The sequence below is a fragment of the Mustela erminea genome, chromosome 5 (assembly GCF_009829155.1).
Source record: "Mustela erminea isolate mMusErm1 chromosome 5, mMusErm1.Pri, whole genome shotgun sequence".
Classification (NCBI taxonomy): domain Eukaryota; kingdom Metazoa; phylum Chordata; class Mammalia; order Carnivora; family Mustelidae; genus Mustela; species Mustela erminea.
The window spans coordinates 134,385,127-134,403,573 of NC_045618.1; the positions used below are offsets into that span (position 1 = coordinate 134,385,127).

At 46.7% G+C, this 18,447-nt stretch overlaps 1 protein-coding gene across 8 annotated transcripts in view; it reads right to left on the reverse strand.

Annotated features, from left to right (window-relative positions):
- Window positions 1-18,447, reverse strand: part of RGS6 (regulator of G protein signaling 6) — a 550,737-nt gene that overhangs the window by 58,844 nt on the left and 473,446 nt on the right. For all 8 annotated transcript variants that reach the window (XM_032345054.1, XM_032345052.1, XM_032345055.1 and 5 more), the window contains exons 9-12: window positions 16,133-16,214; window positions 14,131-14,205; window positions 12,342-12,440; window positions 11,212-11,273 (exon numbers count right to left, since the gene is read on the reverse strand). In XM_032345054.1, coding sequence (XP_032200945.1) covers window positions 11,212-11,273; window positions 12,342-12,440; window positions 14,131-14,205; window positions 16,133-16,214 — 318 coding nt within the window. The remainder of the gene's footprint in view (window positions 1-11,211; window positions 11,274-12,341; window positions 12,441-14,130; window positions 14,206-16,132; window positions 16,215-18,447) is intronic.

An 18,447-nucleotide genomic window follows, 5' to 3' on the forward strand; every position in this document is an offset into this window, starting at 1 on the left:
GGACCCTGCCTGTTTGTGGCCTGGTTGCTTGCCAGTGAAGATAGCTGTCGTGTTGACCAGCCCAAGGCACCTGAAACTTAGAGGGCCAAAGAGCAGCTAGGAGGATGTAAGTTGTAATGAAACATGGGCTCACAGCCAGGTCTTCTTTAGAGAAATCTGGGGATACCTCCAAAGGGTGGAGGAGAGGTGGTGAGACGAATGGGGATGTTGGTTCAAGAGAAGTAGCTGAGAACCTAAGGAGGATTTTGTAACCACTGAAGTTAAGGGTGCAGGATTGGATTATGTAACCTGCTTTAAGTGTGACTGAAGCTGCTCTTATGGCCTCACCCCACATCGTGCCTTCTTAGACTAGGGTTTAGATGGGATCCTAGATATGCAGGGAAGAACATGTGAAGAGAGGGGTAAGAACTTCCCACAGAAATGCCCAGCAAGCTATACCAAAGCAACAGAGCTCCAATTAGGATGATCACTATCTGTCCCCCAAAGCCAATAATGGGCAGCATTGGTCAGCAGGGAAGTTTGTTGTATTGGAAGAGGTACAGCTATTTTGTTGGAGTTTAGGTACATGAATAAAGTTGGTTAGAGGCTTTGTAAAGGAAACAGTAAAAATTTTATGGACAGGTGCACTTTGAATGTAGTATTTTATTGATAGGAGTGGGATGTACTGACTAATCACTGAATTAGACTGAGCTATACCAGGACCTTCTAATCAAGCAAGAGACTTGAATTTTTTTTTTTTTAAGACAGGAAGGGAGGGGGGATGAGCAGAAGGGAGGGGAGAGAGAGAATCACAAGCAGACTCCCCGCTGAGCGAAAAGTCCAGTGTAGGGCTTGAGCTCATGACCCTGAGATCATGACCTGAGCTGAAATCAAGAGTTGGATGCTTAGCCAACTGAGCCACCCAGGTGCCCTGAGATCTGGAAATTTTTAAAGGTATTTTAGAAAGGAAGATCTTGAGATTCTAAGAGGATGAGAGAGATTGGATGGTATATTAGTCTCTTACAGTTGCTATAAAAAACTGCTACATACTTAGTGACTTAAAAACACAAATGTATTATCTTATAGTTCTAAGGGTCAAAAGTCTGAAATGAACACTGTGGGACTAAAATCAAGGTATCAGCAGGACTGAGTTCCTTCTGGAGCTCAAGGGGAGAATCCATTTCATTGCCTTTTCTCCCTGATAGTGGTGTCCTACATTCCTTGGGTCCTGACCCCCTTCCCTCTTCAAATCCAGCAATGCTTGCCCAAGGCTGGATCACATTGTGTCATTCTGATATTGACCCTTCTGCCTCCCTTATCTACAACAAGAACTCTCCTGGTTACACAGGGCCCACCTGGATAATCCAGGTAAACCCCTATGTTAGACTAACTGACTAGTAATCTTAATTCCATCTGCAAATGTAATTCCCCTTTGCCATGTAACCTAACATATTTTACAGATTCTGGGGATTAGGTCCTGGGCATCGCTGAGGGACAATTATCCTGTCTTCCACAGGTGTCATTTGAGAGGCATTTGTGCAGAAGGTGGAGAATGAAGTAGAGGGTGTGGTGGTAGGCAAAAGGTGTACACCAGGCCTGCAGGGACTTTTTGGGAATGGCACCAACATGTTTTATTTCATTGTCATGGTTACGACCTATGCAAATAAACTCAGCGTTCATGAATCTATGCTCACCCGTGTCCTGTTTGCCATCACTGCATGAGAAACACAGGAGACAGCAAAGTGCCTTCTCTTGGAGGTTCCTGTGAGTGGCTTTGGCTGTTAGGAGTCTGTTGTCTTAACTCCTCTCCTAGCTTTTGAGGGGTTGATTCTTAGAGAGAGGGGCTGAGAAGGTTAACTCCATAGTCAAGGTGGCAGAGGACTGAGAGAAGGTGAAAGAATGCCCCACCCCAGAAAGAGATGGAGGAGGATCTCCTCTTCCCTCATCTTCTCAACTCCATGAGACTGGCCAGGAACAGCACGAAGGGTGGAGTGCAAGCAAGCACTGCTCGCCTTGTCCCCGCTCATCTGGGCCGGAGGTGTCTTACTTACGAGCTAACACTTTCAAAGTGGGTTACGGAGGCAAGGAACAAAGAGTTGGTTGCCTAGGATAAGACCTAAGCTTCATGCAGAGAGAGTACAAGGCTTTCGTGTCTGCATTTGGGCTGTGCAATGCCATTTCTTAGGTGTCAAAAGAGGTACAAATGGAGACAGAAATGTCATCTAGGGATATAGTGAGTGTACTTGGTTGGGTTGACCCTTGTGCTGTGTCTCTTGGGGTCCAAGTGAAGCAGTTAGGGATCCTGGGAAGTGAGAAGCCCTCCAGAATGGGTAAACAAGGCAAGAAAATGGGGGTTCCTGCTCAGTCTTCACCATCTCCTGGGAATTGCACCCAACATGTACCTAGGGCTACTTTAGGTGCTGCCAAGTGTTTATAAGCCTTGCTCCCAGCCATAGTAGATCTGTCCAGGAATGGATATCTTACTGACCCAAGCAGGGTTGCTACCCTCTTTCTCTAGCTTCAGGTATAGAAACTGTAGTTACAATGTTCAGGGGTTGGAGGCAGTCCTGTTTCCTAACACCTGTCTGTGATTAAAGAGGCTGAGGCCAACAAGGAAAGTGGAGCAGGACAAGAGGTGAAGAAGGAGCCTTGGGAGTGTTTGGGGCCCTGGCTCCAGATTTTTTTTTTCTTTTAAAGTGTGGAGCCCAGCATGGGGCTCAAACTCATGACCCTGAGATCAAGACCCAAAGCTGAGATCAAGAGTCGCTCACTCAACCAATGGAGCCACCCAGGCATCCCCTGGCTCCAGCTATACCAATACTTAGGGGTGTGGCTGGCCTTCCCCAAGCTCAACTCTGCAACTCCTCCTTGTAGGGTATGGCCAGCACATGCTCCTTTCATTGGAACTGGGTTCAAGCTGGGGTTCTATTTCTTGGCAACAAAGCAATAGTATTGAAAGAAGGATGAAGGTGATGGGAATGTGATGGCAAGTTCATGGAGTCACCCTTTGTAGCCAGAGAGGCTTCCTCTCCCCCAGAACATGCACTTCCTTGCAGTGCACAGACAAGTTATCAGAGTCTCCTGGAGACACACTAAGACAATGAAACGGGCCAGCAGGCAATGGGGGAGGCAGCAGCACTGTTGGAGTCCAGAGTCAACATCAATGGCTACAGGAAGACTTAAGAAAGGACAGGAAAAACACAGAGAGAGAACAGAGAGGCATGGAAAGAGCTTTGCAGACAGCAGGCACATAACAGCATACAAACGAAAATGTCCACAGACCATTTGGGTGGCACCAAAGCAGAATTGAGAGGTGTTACAGACTGAATTGTGTCCCCCCAAATTTCATATGTTAAAGCTCTAACCCTGCAATGTGACTGTTCTTGAAGACAGGGCCTTTAAGGAGGTCACTAAGGTTAAGTGAGGTATGGGTTGGGGCTCAGATTTGATAAGACTTTGGTCATAAAGAGAGGAAGAGACACCAGATCTCTCTCTCTCTCTCTCTCTGTACAGAGGAAAGGACATGTGATGACACAGAAGCAGGAGGTCATCTGCAAGCCAGGAAGAGAGGTCCCACCAGAAACCAGCCTGGCAGGCACCTCAATTGTAGACTTCCAACCTTTGGAACTGTGAGAAAAATAAATATTTGTTGTTTATGTCTCCCAGTCTTGGTATTTTGCTATGGCCACCTGAGCTGACTATTATAAGAGGAAATTGAAAAGATAGAATAAATACAGGAAATCCAGAGGAAGTACATTAAGAGCACGATTTCTCATTGAGAAGTTTTAACATCCTTGTCTCCTTATCTCTGCCTCCTTCTGATTAGTATACGGCGTTGTTATTATCAAAGGCGAAATTCTCACATCATTAGAAGGTGCTGACACAGCAACCATCCACCAAATGTGCCACCAGCATCAGGGGTTTGAACTGGTTCTTGGGTGAGTCCACAGCCGGCTGATTTATCCCCATAGTCCCTTCCATTTCCTTGTAGAAAGGGGTAGAAGCTCATCTCCTGGCTGTCAGGGGTAGGACCCATGGTCAGTCATTCAGTCAACATTATTCAGTACCTACTAGTGCCATGAAATAATGAACAGCCTTCTGGACCGCGGGGTGATGCTCACACCGAGCTAATAGCAAGGTCATGGCTTCTAACAACTTTGACAGTAGTCATGGGTTATTACACACACACACACACACTCTTTATATGTGGGGCCTCATATACGACATATATAGGTTATATATATTATAGTTTGACCCTTAAACAACATGAACAACATGGGGATGGAGCACTGAATCCCGGTGCAGTCAGAAATCCATACAATTTCGGACTCCCCCGAACTTCACTGCCAATAGCCTGCTGTTGATCAAAGCCTTACTGATAATATGCACAATGCATATTTTGTATGTCGTATATATGATGTGTTGTATTCTTACAATAAAGTAGACAGAGAAAAGAAAATGTTGTTAAGAAAATCATGATTATGATTAAGAAATTAAGAAATTATGATTAAGAAAATCATAAGAGAAAATACATTTATAGTACTGTCCTATTTTATTGAAAAAAATCTGTGTATAAGTGGCATTCAAACTCATGTTGTTCAAGGCCCAACTAACCCCTGTATATATATATATGATGGGAGGGTCTATATATGTATATATACATAGTGTATATACATAGTGTATATACATAGTATATATACATAGTGTATATACATAGTATATATACATAGTACATATGTATATATACATGTATATATAATCCATTAATATGGATATATATACATAGTATATATGTATATATACTATGTATATACATAGTACATATGTATATATACATGTATATATAATCCATTAATATGGATTGTTAAATCTAATGAGGAGAGAAATAACAAAAGTGAATTTAGAAAACTTTTAGGCCAATCACTTAAAAAATTCTGAGAGAAAAGTTTTAGAATTCATCCTCTTCCCCTTAACAAAAAATTGAGACACAGTTTTATTACAAATTGTAGAGAATATGACAAGAACGTAAAACAGGTGAGTTGGAGGAAGAAGCGATGGGTTGAGGGGTGTCTGGAGGGACCCCTAGAGCTTTGCACACATAAGGAGTGTGGTCCACAGAGCAGGTGTGGGCGAAGATGGAGACACAGAGTCCGGGGAGACGGACAGTGAGGAATGGTTCACAGCCGAGGGATGTGGGACGACGAGGCATGGAGTGCAAAGTATTATGGGACAGTGACGATCATTTCTACTTTAGAAATGAAATACAAATACGCTACAGCACTCATTAGAAATCGGGGCCTCTAAATGGGGAGGAACCTGGGAACTCTATGTGGGAAAGGTGAGTAGGAGAGTGTGTTTGCAGTCCCCTTGCACTGTATGTGTGGTTTTCTAGACCTGATGCACTAAAGAGAAACAAGACATGAGGAGGTTCTGGCTAGAGAGGGAAAGGACTACAGTACTACAAAGAGGGAAGAGGAACTTCTGGTTCCCATTCATTCATTCATTCATTCATTCATCCAGCTTTTTCATGTTGGGGAAAGGTGAGGAAAAGAGAGACTATAAAGAACTCCTGAATTGTGGGTCACCAAGAGAAAATACCTTCCATGGAGACATGTGAGATGAGTGAAGGGACATGAGGGTGAATTTAGCCTCTCAGAAGGAAGACTACATGCCAGGCCAGGTATCTCAGCCCTTCTAGGTTTTGGTTTGGGTACAGTGGCCCTGGCTATCACCTTGCCTCTGATCTTTCCTTCCCTGTCACCTGAGGTGGGCTGGGAAAAAGAAGACACAAAGATCCCACGGTGTCTGGAATCACATAAAAGCAACGTTGTAATGACCTCTTCGGCCCCATTTCTTCCTTCCCCCAAACTTTCATTAAACATTAAGTTCATGGACTTCCATCACCCTAGCTGGTTTTTTAATAACCCTCAGGGTATTCAGGCCCTTGCTGTCTTATCTCATTTCATTAATTACATTTCAGGATCATGGAGGGTTGGGAGGCAGAGAAGGAACCAGCATCCAATTTCAGAGAGCAGCGCGATCCCGAGATGGGCAAGCAAGATGATGTAAAAAATCAATTCAGCAGTCGGCTGTGATGCACAAATGGCTCCCAGGGATAGGGTAAGGACAGCCAAGTGCACAGGCGGATAGGGAATGAGACAACTCGATCTCTCTGTGCGGGGCAGTGTGATGTGACTTCTGCAGGGGCGAGGCATGGCTCAGTGCCTAGTGAGTGGGGAGAGATCTCTGCAGATACCCTGCAAAATGCAGGGGCTTTTCGGACCACTTGGAACTGAAATGTATACTGTTTTGCATTCCCAGATTGGTTTGTCAAGTGCTGTAGGGCTTGGGTGAATAAAAACGGGGCTCTGATGAGGACCCTGGCAAAGGATGGTAAGACCTCCATTGTTTGGCGATCTCACACAGGTGAGCTATACAACCGAAACGGCCTCTGAGCAGAGTCTACAGTGACACAAACCCTAGGCCTCAAGGCTCATCGTCTGAATTCAGAAGAGCACGCCCCTCGGAAAAGACTCTTTACTCTTGCTTCAGGACCAAGGCTAAGGGACTTGGTCGTTTGATTTCCTGGTATGGTAGATTGATTTAAAAATGAGTCTATTTCTCCAGCCCTTGAATCTGGTCTGGGCTTGTGACATGCGTTGACCGATAAAAGACAACAGAAGTGCCAGAGTGTCAGTTCCAAGCCTCAAGAGGCTTTGCCTGCTTGTACCCTCTCTCCTGGAATTCTACTATTCCCACGTGAGCAAGGTCAAACTTGCCGGAGGATGAGAGACTATGTGAGGGAGAGCTCAGCATCCCAGCTGAGGTCACGCTAAACTACCTGGAGCCAAGCACATGAGAGAGCCTAGCCAAGAGCACAGAGCAGTCCGTGGCTGCACATGGATACCAGCCCGCGCCCCTGGGAGCCAGCTGGCACATAATCACGCAAACCGTAGCAAATGCCTACTGTTGGAAGCCACTAGGGTTTGAGGTCGCTTATTACTCAGTGATATCTAACAGAAACACCTGGTCTGCCTGCAGACTGTTGACCAGGAACAAGAAAACAAACCAACAATCAAATAGCTAAAAAGCAGAAACACAGACTTGAAGGTTGTAATGGTCTGAGGCTCTTTAGGGAAAGGGAAGAAGTTTGTGACACTTCATAAGACGCTGATCATTGGCAGTTGCAAAGCACAGTATAAAATTCACCCAGGAAAATTAACTGAAATATAGTCTCCTTTCTTTAAGAAGGCAAGTGCATGAACCATACCTAAGAAATTTTCTCGTTTGGGGGCACCTGGGTGGTGCAGTCAGTTGGCCATGCAACCCTTGGTTTGTTTGGTTCAGGTAGTGATCTCAGGGTGGTGAGATCGAGGCCTGTGTTGGGCTCCGTGCTCAGCGCAGAGTCTGCTTGGAGCTTCTGTCTCCCTTTCTCTCTGCCCCTCCCCCTTTCTTTCTCTCTCTCTACTAAATAAATCAATCTCAAAAATATAAAATGAAAGTAAAGGAAAATATTTTCATTTAAAATACTTAAGATAACAGGCTTAAGGTGTTAAACACTGTTTATCTGGGAGATTCATTTGTGTGTGCTGAGACCATACTACCTGAAGCAAAAATCGGGGGTGCCTGGGTGGCTCAGTTGGTTAGGTGAATGCCTTCGGCTGAGGTCATGATCCCAGAGTCCCGAGATTGAGTCCTGCATTGGGCTCCCTGCTCAGCAGGAAATCTGCTTCTGCCTCTGACCCTCCCCGCATCATGCTCTCTCTTTCTCTCTCAAATAAATAAATAAATAAAATCTTAAAAAAAAAATCAGGTAGTATCTTAGATAGAATTTTTTGTTGCTTCCAGGTGCAAAAGGCAGCGTATGCTGGGAAGTGGAGTTTGGTTGTCATGATGTTGGCCCTTAGGCACGCATGGTGACAATGGGACAGTGCGGTTGAAACCAAGATGACCCCAGAAGATCTGCACAGAAGAACCAAGCTCCTCCCATATGGCCTTTCCTTCCTCACAGGTGCCAGAATAGCGGTGCCATAGGAGGCTGCCGGGGCAGAAACACAGATGTGGGCTGCAGGGCCAGCCTTCCTGGGCAGCCTGTGGGCAGCAGATGGGGAAAGAGACAGGGTGGAAGAGTTGCATTTGCAGAAAGCCGCTGTCTGCAAGACCAGCTTCACTTCGTGGCTTGCCCTTTATGGCTTCCTCTGAACACCATACGCCCAGTTCTTTCTGTTCCACGTACCTGAAGTCTGCTCCTTTCCAAGACACCATTCAGCACCACAGGGTGCTTAATGATAAATAAATCATTAAAAATGATAAAAATAATGGTTCATATTTATTGCCTGTGTAACACATGCCAAGGACTGGATGAACTCATTAACCCTGTAAGTTAGTGCTACTGTTCTCTCTCCTTTAAAGAAACAGAACGGAGGCACAGAGAGATAAAGCAGCCTACCTAAGCTTGCACAGTTAGAAAACGGGCAGAGGCAGGACCCCAGCCCTGACGCCTGGCTCCACACCCATCCCCTGATTTCGTCCTGCTGGGCTCCTTCAGTAGGCAAGTGTCCCTATTGCCTTCCCGGCTGGGTGTGCTCACAACCTTTGACCACAGCCCTGACCCAACCCATCACCAGCCCTGGAGCCTCTCCCCAGCATCAGTTCCCAGGGAACTGCATGGCATGCACCTGTTCTCTGGGGGACGAGGTCCTTTGCTTGGCGGCTGATTACCACCCATCACCCGCCGGAGGCCCAGGGAGAGCAGCGCCGGCTCGGGGATGTGTGCGCCCACCTGAGACAGCTCAGCTTGCAGCTTCGGTGAGCAGAGCAGTCGCACCCAGGGCCAGCTGCCAGGCCTCCTCCCCGTCCCCGCCCCCGCCGCTGCAGACGGGCCGAGGCTCCGGACTGCTTTATCTCCTGCTCACACCCGTCTCCTCTCCCTCCTCCTCTCTATCTGGGAGTTTCCTCGTGGTTCTAATGAAAAACCCTTGTGTCACATTGAAAAGTTGCCAGTTATTGCTGCTGGGAATAAAATCTGGTCTCTGCTGGGCGGAGACTCCGGAAGCTTCGAGCTGGGAGTGAGGACAGGCTGGTTGGAATCATCTCTCCGGTGCCAGTCGAGCAGCCTCAAGCATAATGAGATGCTGCCAGGTGGGGCCCTCCCTGACAGCGCTAAACAAACACACACCAGGCCCTGCCAGGCTTCCCGCCCCATCCAGACCGTCTCCGGGCCCTGCCTCAGCCCCGCACACCTGCCAGGAGTCAGTGGGCTTCCCTCAGGCTGACTGGTTCAGGCTCTTTCCCCACATCCCCCAGAGATCAGACAAAGCAGGGTGCCCCTTCTTCTGTGAGCTCTCAGGTCACACAGCTCCAGGCTGAGCACAGAGCCTCAGGGCTACACAGTGGCTTCCCCAAGGAGACCTGGTCAGTGCACCTGCAGATTATTCAAAATGCAGGCTCCTCTGGATCTACCTGGAGTCACTGAATCCAAATCCCCACAGCTAGGGTTTGGGAAACCCCATTCTGAACCCCTGCCTGGACACTCCTGCTCAAAACCACTGGACCCGAATGAACTGACCCAAGGGAAGATGCTTCACCCCATCCCCCGAAACCGCCGCCACACACACACATGCTCTCCTAGGACTGCAAAGTCTCATGTGCCCTTCAAAGGCCAGGTGTGACTCGCGCTGATCCTCCCAGCACATGGGGACAGTCATTCCTGCCCCTCTTTCACAGAGACGGAAGCCCAGAGCCCCTTACAGGCTACGGCACCAACGCACGCAATGTCACCTCACCACCTCCCTCATGGCCACTCTCTGGGACAAAGGCAACCACAGTGAGATCAGAAAGCAATTTTAGAAGCTGGTACTTGGGGAGACCCCCAACATGACAGCTGGGGGTGGGCAGTGGCTCTGTGGCTAGCAGAGTCAGCAGCAGACCTGACTCCACAGAAATCTACGTCCAAGTGCAAGCTGAGCTCCAGCCTCCGGCCACCTTGCGGAACGCTTTCTTTGGAGAAAACGGGAATCTCAGTGATTCTCACAAGGGGCGATTCTGCCTCCCTCCTGGCTCTGCCCTGGGAACGTTGGATGATGCCTGAAGAGATTTTTGGTTCTCATGATTGTGAGGTGGGTTTTGGCATCTAGTAAGTAGGCAGAAGTCGGGAAGGCTGCTAATTATCCTAAAATGCAGAGGACCGCCCAGGATGTCAATAGCGACATGATCAGTGAGTCCCGGGATAGACGGAGATGCCGGCTCCAAGCCAGGGATGTTCTTGGTCCCCTGAACACAGGGTGCTCACTTAGCGTTTTGGATTTGGGAGAGGAATTTTTCTTAGCCTCAATTTCTTGTTTTTCATCAAGAAAGAGGAGGGAGATCAACCTGGGGGCCAGCAGAGACAGGCTCACAGGTTGAACACACAGCCAACCCTCTGTGTGAGCTGGGTTTAAAGGATCCACTTTACGTCAATATCCAGTAAATGCTAAGACCCAGCTTAAAACCTTGTTCCCTCAGATACTGGTCATCGCTTAAACAGTAGCATATGGAGGGACAATCGTTCGGTGTGAGACTGTCTGATCAGATTTATTCCATCGCGGATTCCCCAGGGGGTCTCTCCTCTTCACCGAGGATTCGAAAAACAGACCATTTAGTTGACAAAATTGAGTTTCCCCTGCGTTAACAGAGTGGGAGTGGAACCAGCTCCGGGTGCAGACTGTAGCACGAACGTTCCTGAGGAAGCCGGGCTGGAGGTGCCAAATATTTTCTTTACGGTTGATTTGATGCGGTTCTGGGATTGATGGTGTGTGGAGGTGGAACGCCTCCTGATGGCTTGGCCCCCTCCGACGAGCGCGGCCAACATCTCAAAGGGCACACATCATTTTCCTCCCCCGTAAAGGAATCTGGGCATTTTATAGCTGAAAAGGGACCAATTCTATTTGAATTAATCAAGAGGCTGAAGGTAAAAGTGCATTACGTAGCTTTTAAGGACATTCTTCCTGGATTGACAAGGTCCCGTGGCCACCCCCTGGAAAGCTTCAACAATGGAATGTTTCTTGACATCACTCAAGGGAGGTCTGCTGTCTTAGCGGTACTTGTGTGGGGTCTGTGTTTTTTCACTCATCAGTTTAAGAGATGACTATGGTCTGCCTCTTGGTGTGGTACATACTTGTTAGCTGTGACCCCGTAACATTTTTCTTTTGTTAAATTAGAGGAAAACAGTAATATTATTGAGGGGAAACATACCTTTCAGCCACTTTGGACATTTTTAAACAATGTCTGTCAATCTGTGCATTCAAAAATGTTATCTGGGGAAAGATAGAAAAAAGGTATTAAGATCAAACTTGATTTTTCCCCCTTCTCCCTATGAACCCAAACCTTGTATTTCCATCCATAACCAAACAGCTCTTCTGGCCAGCCTTTGCCAATGCACCAGCTTTGCATTCCAACAATCATTGGCCCATCCGGAAGTTCCCACCATACTCGGAAATCACACTCCACAATTTAGCCTATGTTAATATTCTGTACTGTGTTGTAGCCTAAGTCTTGACTCCCAAAAGTGATTGCAAGCTTAAAGGCAGTGGTAGACATCCTAGGAAGCTTAGCAGCACTTAGACGCACTGTAAGTATCTGGTTGGACTGATTTCCAGTGATTTCCCTCTGCACACCTTTCACAACTACATTACACCCACCATATGCTTGGTGTACTTGACTAGATCATCAAATAGCGACTTCACATATGTTTCCTCTTGCCCACCCCAAATAAACTTGTCAGGGGTGGGCACCTTTGGGTTTCCCCCTCAGAAGCTAGTAAAACATAACATAAAGACCTTGAAGTCACTTCATTGTCAGTGAACCCTAGAAAGGAGTCATGTAATTAGCCATTGTCTGCTGTCCCTGGTTGACCAGTTAGCTTCTCATCATGAAGGAAGGCAACATTGAACCAAATAAAGCTGAAGTGGCACAGAGAGTGGGGCTTTCTTTATTTGTAAACTTGCCTTTTGAATCACAGCAATAAAGTCTGGTGGTTCTGAGCTGCCTTACTCTGCAAGTTCATTACAATCTTAAGGACTCTGTGACATCTGTCCCCCCCACCCCCATCAGTCTCCACAGCATTCTGTGGGAACCCCAAGAGACTGGGATCACTCCTCTACGTCTGTCTCTAATAACTGCTGGGGGAACTCGGTAGAGATTTTGTCCTCTCGAGCTTCGGTGGGTTGTTCGCACACAGCACTCAGAGGTTCAAGTCATCCACAGCTGGGTTCCACTGTGGTTTCCAGGAACTCAAAGCTCACTCAGCCTTCAGAGGTGAACATTCAAAGGGTTTTCAACCTGGCCACGTCTCCTCCTGGGAGTGCAGTAGTCAATTCATTCACCTGTTTCCGGATGTCCTCTTTTGTAGTTTTCCTGATTGGCTGACTGGGTATGTGTACGGGGCTTTGCGACTGGGACTCTTCTGTCACGCCATACACTGACTAGAGAAGAAGCAAGAAGATAGAATCATGCATCCTCAGAGGGGCAGGGCGCCTTAGGGGTGGGCACTGCAAGAGCTCTTTTGATGCTTCCAATCCCCTCTGTAATGTCCTGACAATAAGTGACCAGCCCCTGCCAATTTCTACAGTGAGGGGACCTCTTCCTCTTCAGGCAGCTTGTCCCATCTTTGGGTTACCACTGTTAGATGATCTTTCCTTTCACTAAGCAGCAACCATCTCTTGACTATCAGCGTGTCTCCAAATATGGCCCTAGACCATCTGCGAAGAATCATCTGGGGGTTCCTGGTAAAGGTGCACATTGCTGAGCCCCAACCCCAGACCTACTGAGTCTTTGTGGGCAGGGTGTGGGAGCCTACACTTTTATCAAATGGCCCAGGTGATTTTGAGGCACAAGAAAGTTCAAGAACAACTGTTGAAAGTTATGCATGGAAGAGCTTCTCTAGATTTTCTGTTCGCCGGTAGATGACATGCTCCTCTGGTATAAACTGGAGAGTGTCGGGTTTCAGACTCTTTCCTTTTCAGCCAAACAGCTTATGGCCTCAGTTTCTCCCTATGCTATGGCTGCTTATTAAGCAGTTTCCTTGTGCTGGAGACAGAGGAAAGATAATCTTTGCTCTGGGTATGAAATGAAACCCCAAAGGCTACGCAATGTATAGCTGAAATTTATAAAATCAAGAAGGGGTCAGATAGAGAGGATGTGAGGTCCATGAAATTCTGGAAGATTAAAATTAGGGGGCCCTTAACGATTAAATGAGGATGTTTTAAGACTAATATCATAAGGTCTAAAACCTACAAGGACATAACTCATCTCAGTAAAGAATAAAATATGTAAGCGGATTCAAGAAGTTGAAATATATGTCATGTCTTGTGTGTGTGTGTGTGTGTGTGTGTGTGTGTGTGTGTGTGTCTGAGAAAATGAGAGGATTGGCCATCACAAGAAACAGCAATGTCTTGGGGTACAACTCTAGCTTCTTGAAATTAACATCATGGGGGACAGATATGTCCTCCAACAATACGGCCCTTGGTGCCATGGTGAAGTTGGGGTATACCAGTTGTGGGGCAGGTTGAGGGGGGCAGCCTTGAGTATGTCATGGCCACTGCCACTTCCAGGAGAGTGAAACACGGATAAACGATGGTTGGCCCATTCACAGCTGGGCACGATGGTGATTTGAATTTGGATGATCTAGCTACATAAAAGACTTTCAAAGTACTAAGCTCACCTTCACCTGTGGGACTTGGATAATTTTTGTTCCTTTAGTTTCTTTTCCTTCCCAGAGCCAACTGCTACTCACCCTCCACACCTCAGCACACTTGAGCCTACTTTGGAAGCCCTCAGGGAGCCCCGGGTCTGGTGTCCCCTCCCGGCTCCCTGGCACCATCCAGCATGTCCCTGCCACAGCTCTCTGGACTGCCTGGGGGTTCACCCCCTTCCCCCCGCACCCTCTCTCCCAGGCTGTGGGTTTTGTGACAACTTGTGTCACCGTATTTCAGCAGCAAGAAGGGTGCCAAGTACACCCAGCCGCTCCACAAATATTTGTAGAATGAATGAATGAAATGGTTTCAAAGGACAAAATGGGGTAGAATTAACAAATAGCAAATGACTGTTTGAACAGTACTAGAAACAGAAGGGCTATTTGCATCAAGAATTTTTAATTTAGCTAAACTAGCGAACCTTTTTAACCTTTTGTGGGTTCTTCAGACGTCGGCATTTCCTGATATCCATTTCTGTTGTGTTCACACAGCCTGGCTGAGAAAAAAAAAAAAATCATATAAATTACCAAGTGAAAATCACACCTTCCATTGTGACCCTAGCAACACCATGAGACCCAGTCTCTGTCTTTCCCATTACAGGTATTACATGATTAACTCCACTTGGCTGATCACCGTTCCTTTTACAAAGACGTTTCGTCTTCAGCATGTGTTCCTGCACAGAGCCCCCATATGAAATATCAAAGCCTACCCCTCACTATCTAGGGGTAACAATGCAGAGGGTAGAGTGAAGAGTTTATAAGCATAAAAGTCCTTTTTTTTTTTTTTTTTAAAGATTTTTATTTTTTTGCCAGAGAGACAGAGAGTGAGAGAGGGAGCGCAAGTCGGGGGAAGAGGAGAAAGAGAAGCAGGTTCCCTGATGAGCAAAGAGCCTGATGCAGGACTTGATCCCAGGACTCTGGGATCATGACCTGAGCTGAAGGCAGATGCTTAACCGACTGAGTCACTCAGGTGTCCCCAGAGTAAACTTCATATTCAGAGTGGCCAGATCGTTTCAACCACAGCCTTTGTTACTAAACATTATCTGACCATCTACAACAATCCAATATCACGATGGGGAAATAGTTTGTGTTTTGCTTTTAACCAGCTTTTAGACATAGTTTGAGGACATAGTTTCCTCATTCCGGTTCCATTTCATGAGGAAAATGCAAGATTTGTCTTAATCATAGGAAATTAGAAATCCAATCGCACCTCATTATGCATGGAATCTGTCTTTGTGAATTCACCTACGAGCTAAACTTTATTCATAACCCCCGAGTCCCTCTTTGTGCTGCTTCGTGATCACTTGTGGACACAGACAGAGCAGCAAAGGCTGTGCGGAGCCTAATGCGTGTGTTCCCGGTGAGGCAAAGGTGAGGTTCTGCCTTTCTGTTTCATCTCTTACCGTGAACAAATGTTCTTTTGACGATCTATTTAGGACCACCTTTTCCACATTTCTGTGCTTTTTGTTGGTGATTTTGCTGTTTAACACAGCCCCGGAGCACAGTGTGATGTGACCTCTTGTGTTCCTACTCGCAAGAGGGCCGTGGGGTGTGTGACAGGGAACACAGGTGTGTCAGTTAGAGAACACTGGTGGTCCCGAATTCAGTATTCATGAATCAACAACATACATTAAATAAGACGTCTTTAAACAGAAGCAGGCTGTGGACATGGTTACCTACCGATCAACTGAAGAAAAGATTGGGACCAGAGGAACCGAGCCCTGCATGTCTCCCGGGATAGTGGCTCAGCCCTGACTAATTCAGCGTGCACAGTTACTTTGCAGAATGTAACTACCATGAATACTGACAATGGACCGCATTTGAGGAAGATTATTCTAAGATATAGAGTTGAATGACAGCAGACATGGAAACTGCTTGTTCAAAGCGAGGGGAGGGAGAAACATCTATCATGCAAATGGATGTCAAAAGAAAGCTGGAGTTAGCTGTGCTTATATCAGACTTAAAAACCAAAGACAAACGAGAGGAGAAGGGCACTGTATCCTATAATAAGGGGACAATCCAACAAGAAGTTCTAACAACTGTAACTACTGATGCACCCAATTTGGGAGCACCCAAATATACTAAAAAAAACCTCCAAAACCAAAAAAACCAGAAAACTCAGAAACTGCTTATTTTGGGGCTGTAAACTTCTGGGGCCCAGAGGTCCCAGGGGAGCCCCTACAGTTCTCCTGTTCCAAGTCTGTATTTCATAGATGAATAACTCTTAAAAGCTGAAACTGTCATACATTCCAGACAACCCACCCACATTATATTGACGGAACGGCAAAACCAGTTTCACAAAGTTCAGCAATGCTCTCTAATTTTAAGAATGAGACACGTGGTGGCTAAAGAGAGTCTTTTCTTTCAAGTGAAGGAAGAGGGAAACAAAACAAAAACACAGAGAAGCAAGGGGAGCTTTCTCACCACTGGCCTGTGCACATCCCAAAAGGCCCGTTCTTGACTATCCAAAATTTTCCTTTCCGTCTTGTCCTTTTTCCGATCTATCCTGGAAGAGCAAAGGAAGGAAATCAGAGGCTCCTGTTTCTAGGGGCTTAGTGCACACGGGGCTCTTGGCATCTGTGCGGTCCCTGCTCTCTGCAGGGCTGTGACATAGGGGCGGACCCTTCCCTCAAAGGAACCTCCAGAAGTCCACACGTGGGATGAGTATTTTTCTTAGGCTGGACTGCAAGTCATCACAGATGTGTACTGAATGTGGTGGGCCTAAGGAGAGAACCAGAATCCAACTGTCCAAGTGAATGATTAAGATTGAGATTATTCAGTATTGAATTATCACTGGACACACCCCTACCCCCCCATCAAAGTGGATACTGCGTATTCAAATTATAGGAAAGAATATAACAATAGGCCTGCCGTGTTTCATCCTCAAGTTTGAGAATTTGCTTTAGATTCAGAGTCAATAGAAATGTCTTCAAAATACTGCAATTGCATGTTTTAAAAGTCACTTAAAGCCTCTAGCTTTCTAAAAGCAGAGTAATAGCCCTAGCCTGTGACAAGAACCAGAAGGCAAATACGGCTGGCTTCAGCTGGGGGAGGCACAAATTGCAGGAGGGAAATTACAGGTGACAAAGACAGATTCATTATGTTCTGATCAGTAAATAGATAAGAGGTTATTTTTTTTTCTTTTAAGACTGTATTACATCATATTACCTCTCTAAGTAAAAAGTAACAGATTAATTGTGTAACTTCTGGTTCTTGGCTCTCTTGGGAACACTTTAGTTTACAGCCCTGAAATAAACCATAATCACCCTGAGATTTCTGTGATAATTACTGTGTACTTCAACGGCCCACAATTATAATATAATCACAGACTTAATCAAAAAAGTTAATTGAGAAATACTGTATATGTACAAAGTAACAATTTCCCCGCCTTTTTCAACATGCGATGCTGCGTGATCCTTAATGTGGAAATTAGCTCTCCTCTTTGCTTCGCAGTGGCTTCTGAGTACACAGGTTGGATTCTGCCTCCTCCTCCCCTCTCAACCCTGCTCCCACTTTCTCTTTCCTCGGGGCCCACAGCTCCTCCAGCTCAGCTCAGCTTCCAGTGCCCACCTCACTCCTGGCTACTGGCAACACCAGGTAGGCTCTGCATGTGGAATTGTGGGCTGAGGGGAAAGGTAGAGACTGCAGAGGGAGGGGGAGGGCCATTGTACTACATCAGCCACTGGACCCGAAGTCCTTGGGTCATTTCCATCTATGACCACACACCTGTGAGGGATGCCCAACCGTATGGCCTGAGACCCAGCCCTGGGTGACAGGCTGCAAAGCTGCCCAAAGAGTGCAGAGGGGCCCTGCTCCGGGACAAGTGGCATCCAGAGAAAAGATGCTTGCCTTTGCCTAGCTCAGCGTCCTTTTCTGACCCCCTCCTCTGCCCCATTTCTTCTGTGAACACTTCTGGTTAAATCAGAGATCGTTGCTCGAGAGGGCGAAAGAGACCCCAACCCGAGCTAGTTCTTTTCCTAGAACTGAAAAGACCTGGGGGAAACATTCCAGCTAGTCTTTTATCTCTTAGACTCCGGGGGAGGAAAAGGGCCTTTACTTTGTTGGTGGCTCTGAAAGAAGGAATTGAGAAAGTTCAGGTCCATCCTTTCTGGGTCCCGTGCATGGGCCAGCCTATTCTTGGGACACCTGCCCCCTACATGCAGTAAACTTACAGGGCTCACATCTGCCCTGGGCTATGAGCTTCTCAGATATTTAGGTCTGCTCAGCATGGGCAAGTTGAATTCCAGGGTAAAGATCTGTGGTCACAGATCCAAAGTAATGCCCTAGAACCTGGATTTTTTCAGCAATAATCATAACACACTGGACTCCAACGTCCGACTTCTGTGCCTTATTTCTGATGTTCTCAGCCCCTCCTCTGGGGGCAAAGGGAGAGGGACTGGCCTCCCTAAAGCTCCAGCATGTTTTCCTATGCAGAGAGAATCTCCAGAAAAGGGGGTCTGATGTTTTTTCAGCCCCTGAGCCCAGAAGAATACTTGGAAATCTCTTTAGGAAATAGAAACTTCTTCTAACCAGATTTCTACGTTGGGGAGCAAGCCCATTGCTTGCTAAGACACATGCTTTTGAAGTTATTTCAGAGTGCCATTGATTACAAAGATGAAACTTCTCCATCTTGACCTTGATTTCTACTCTGCTGCTCTCGTGCAAGACGACAGCATCTGACCAGCCGTGGCCGGCCGGCCGTGGAAGGAAACCACTCTCACACCACCTCCACATTCCCG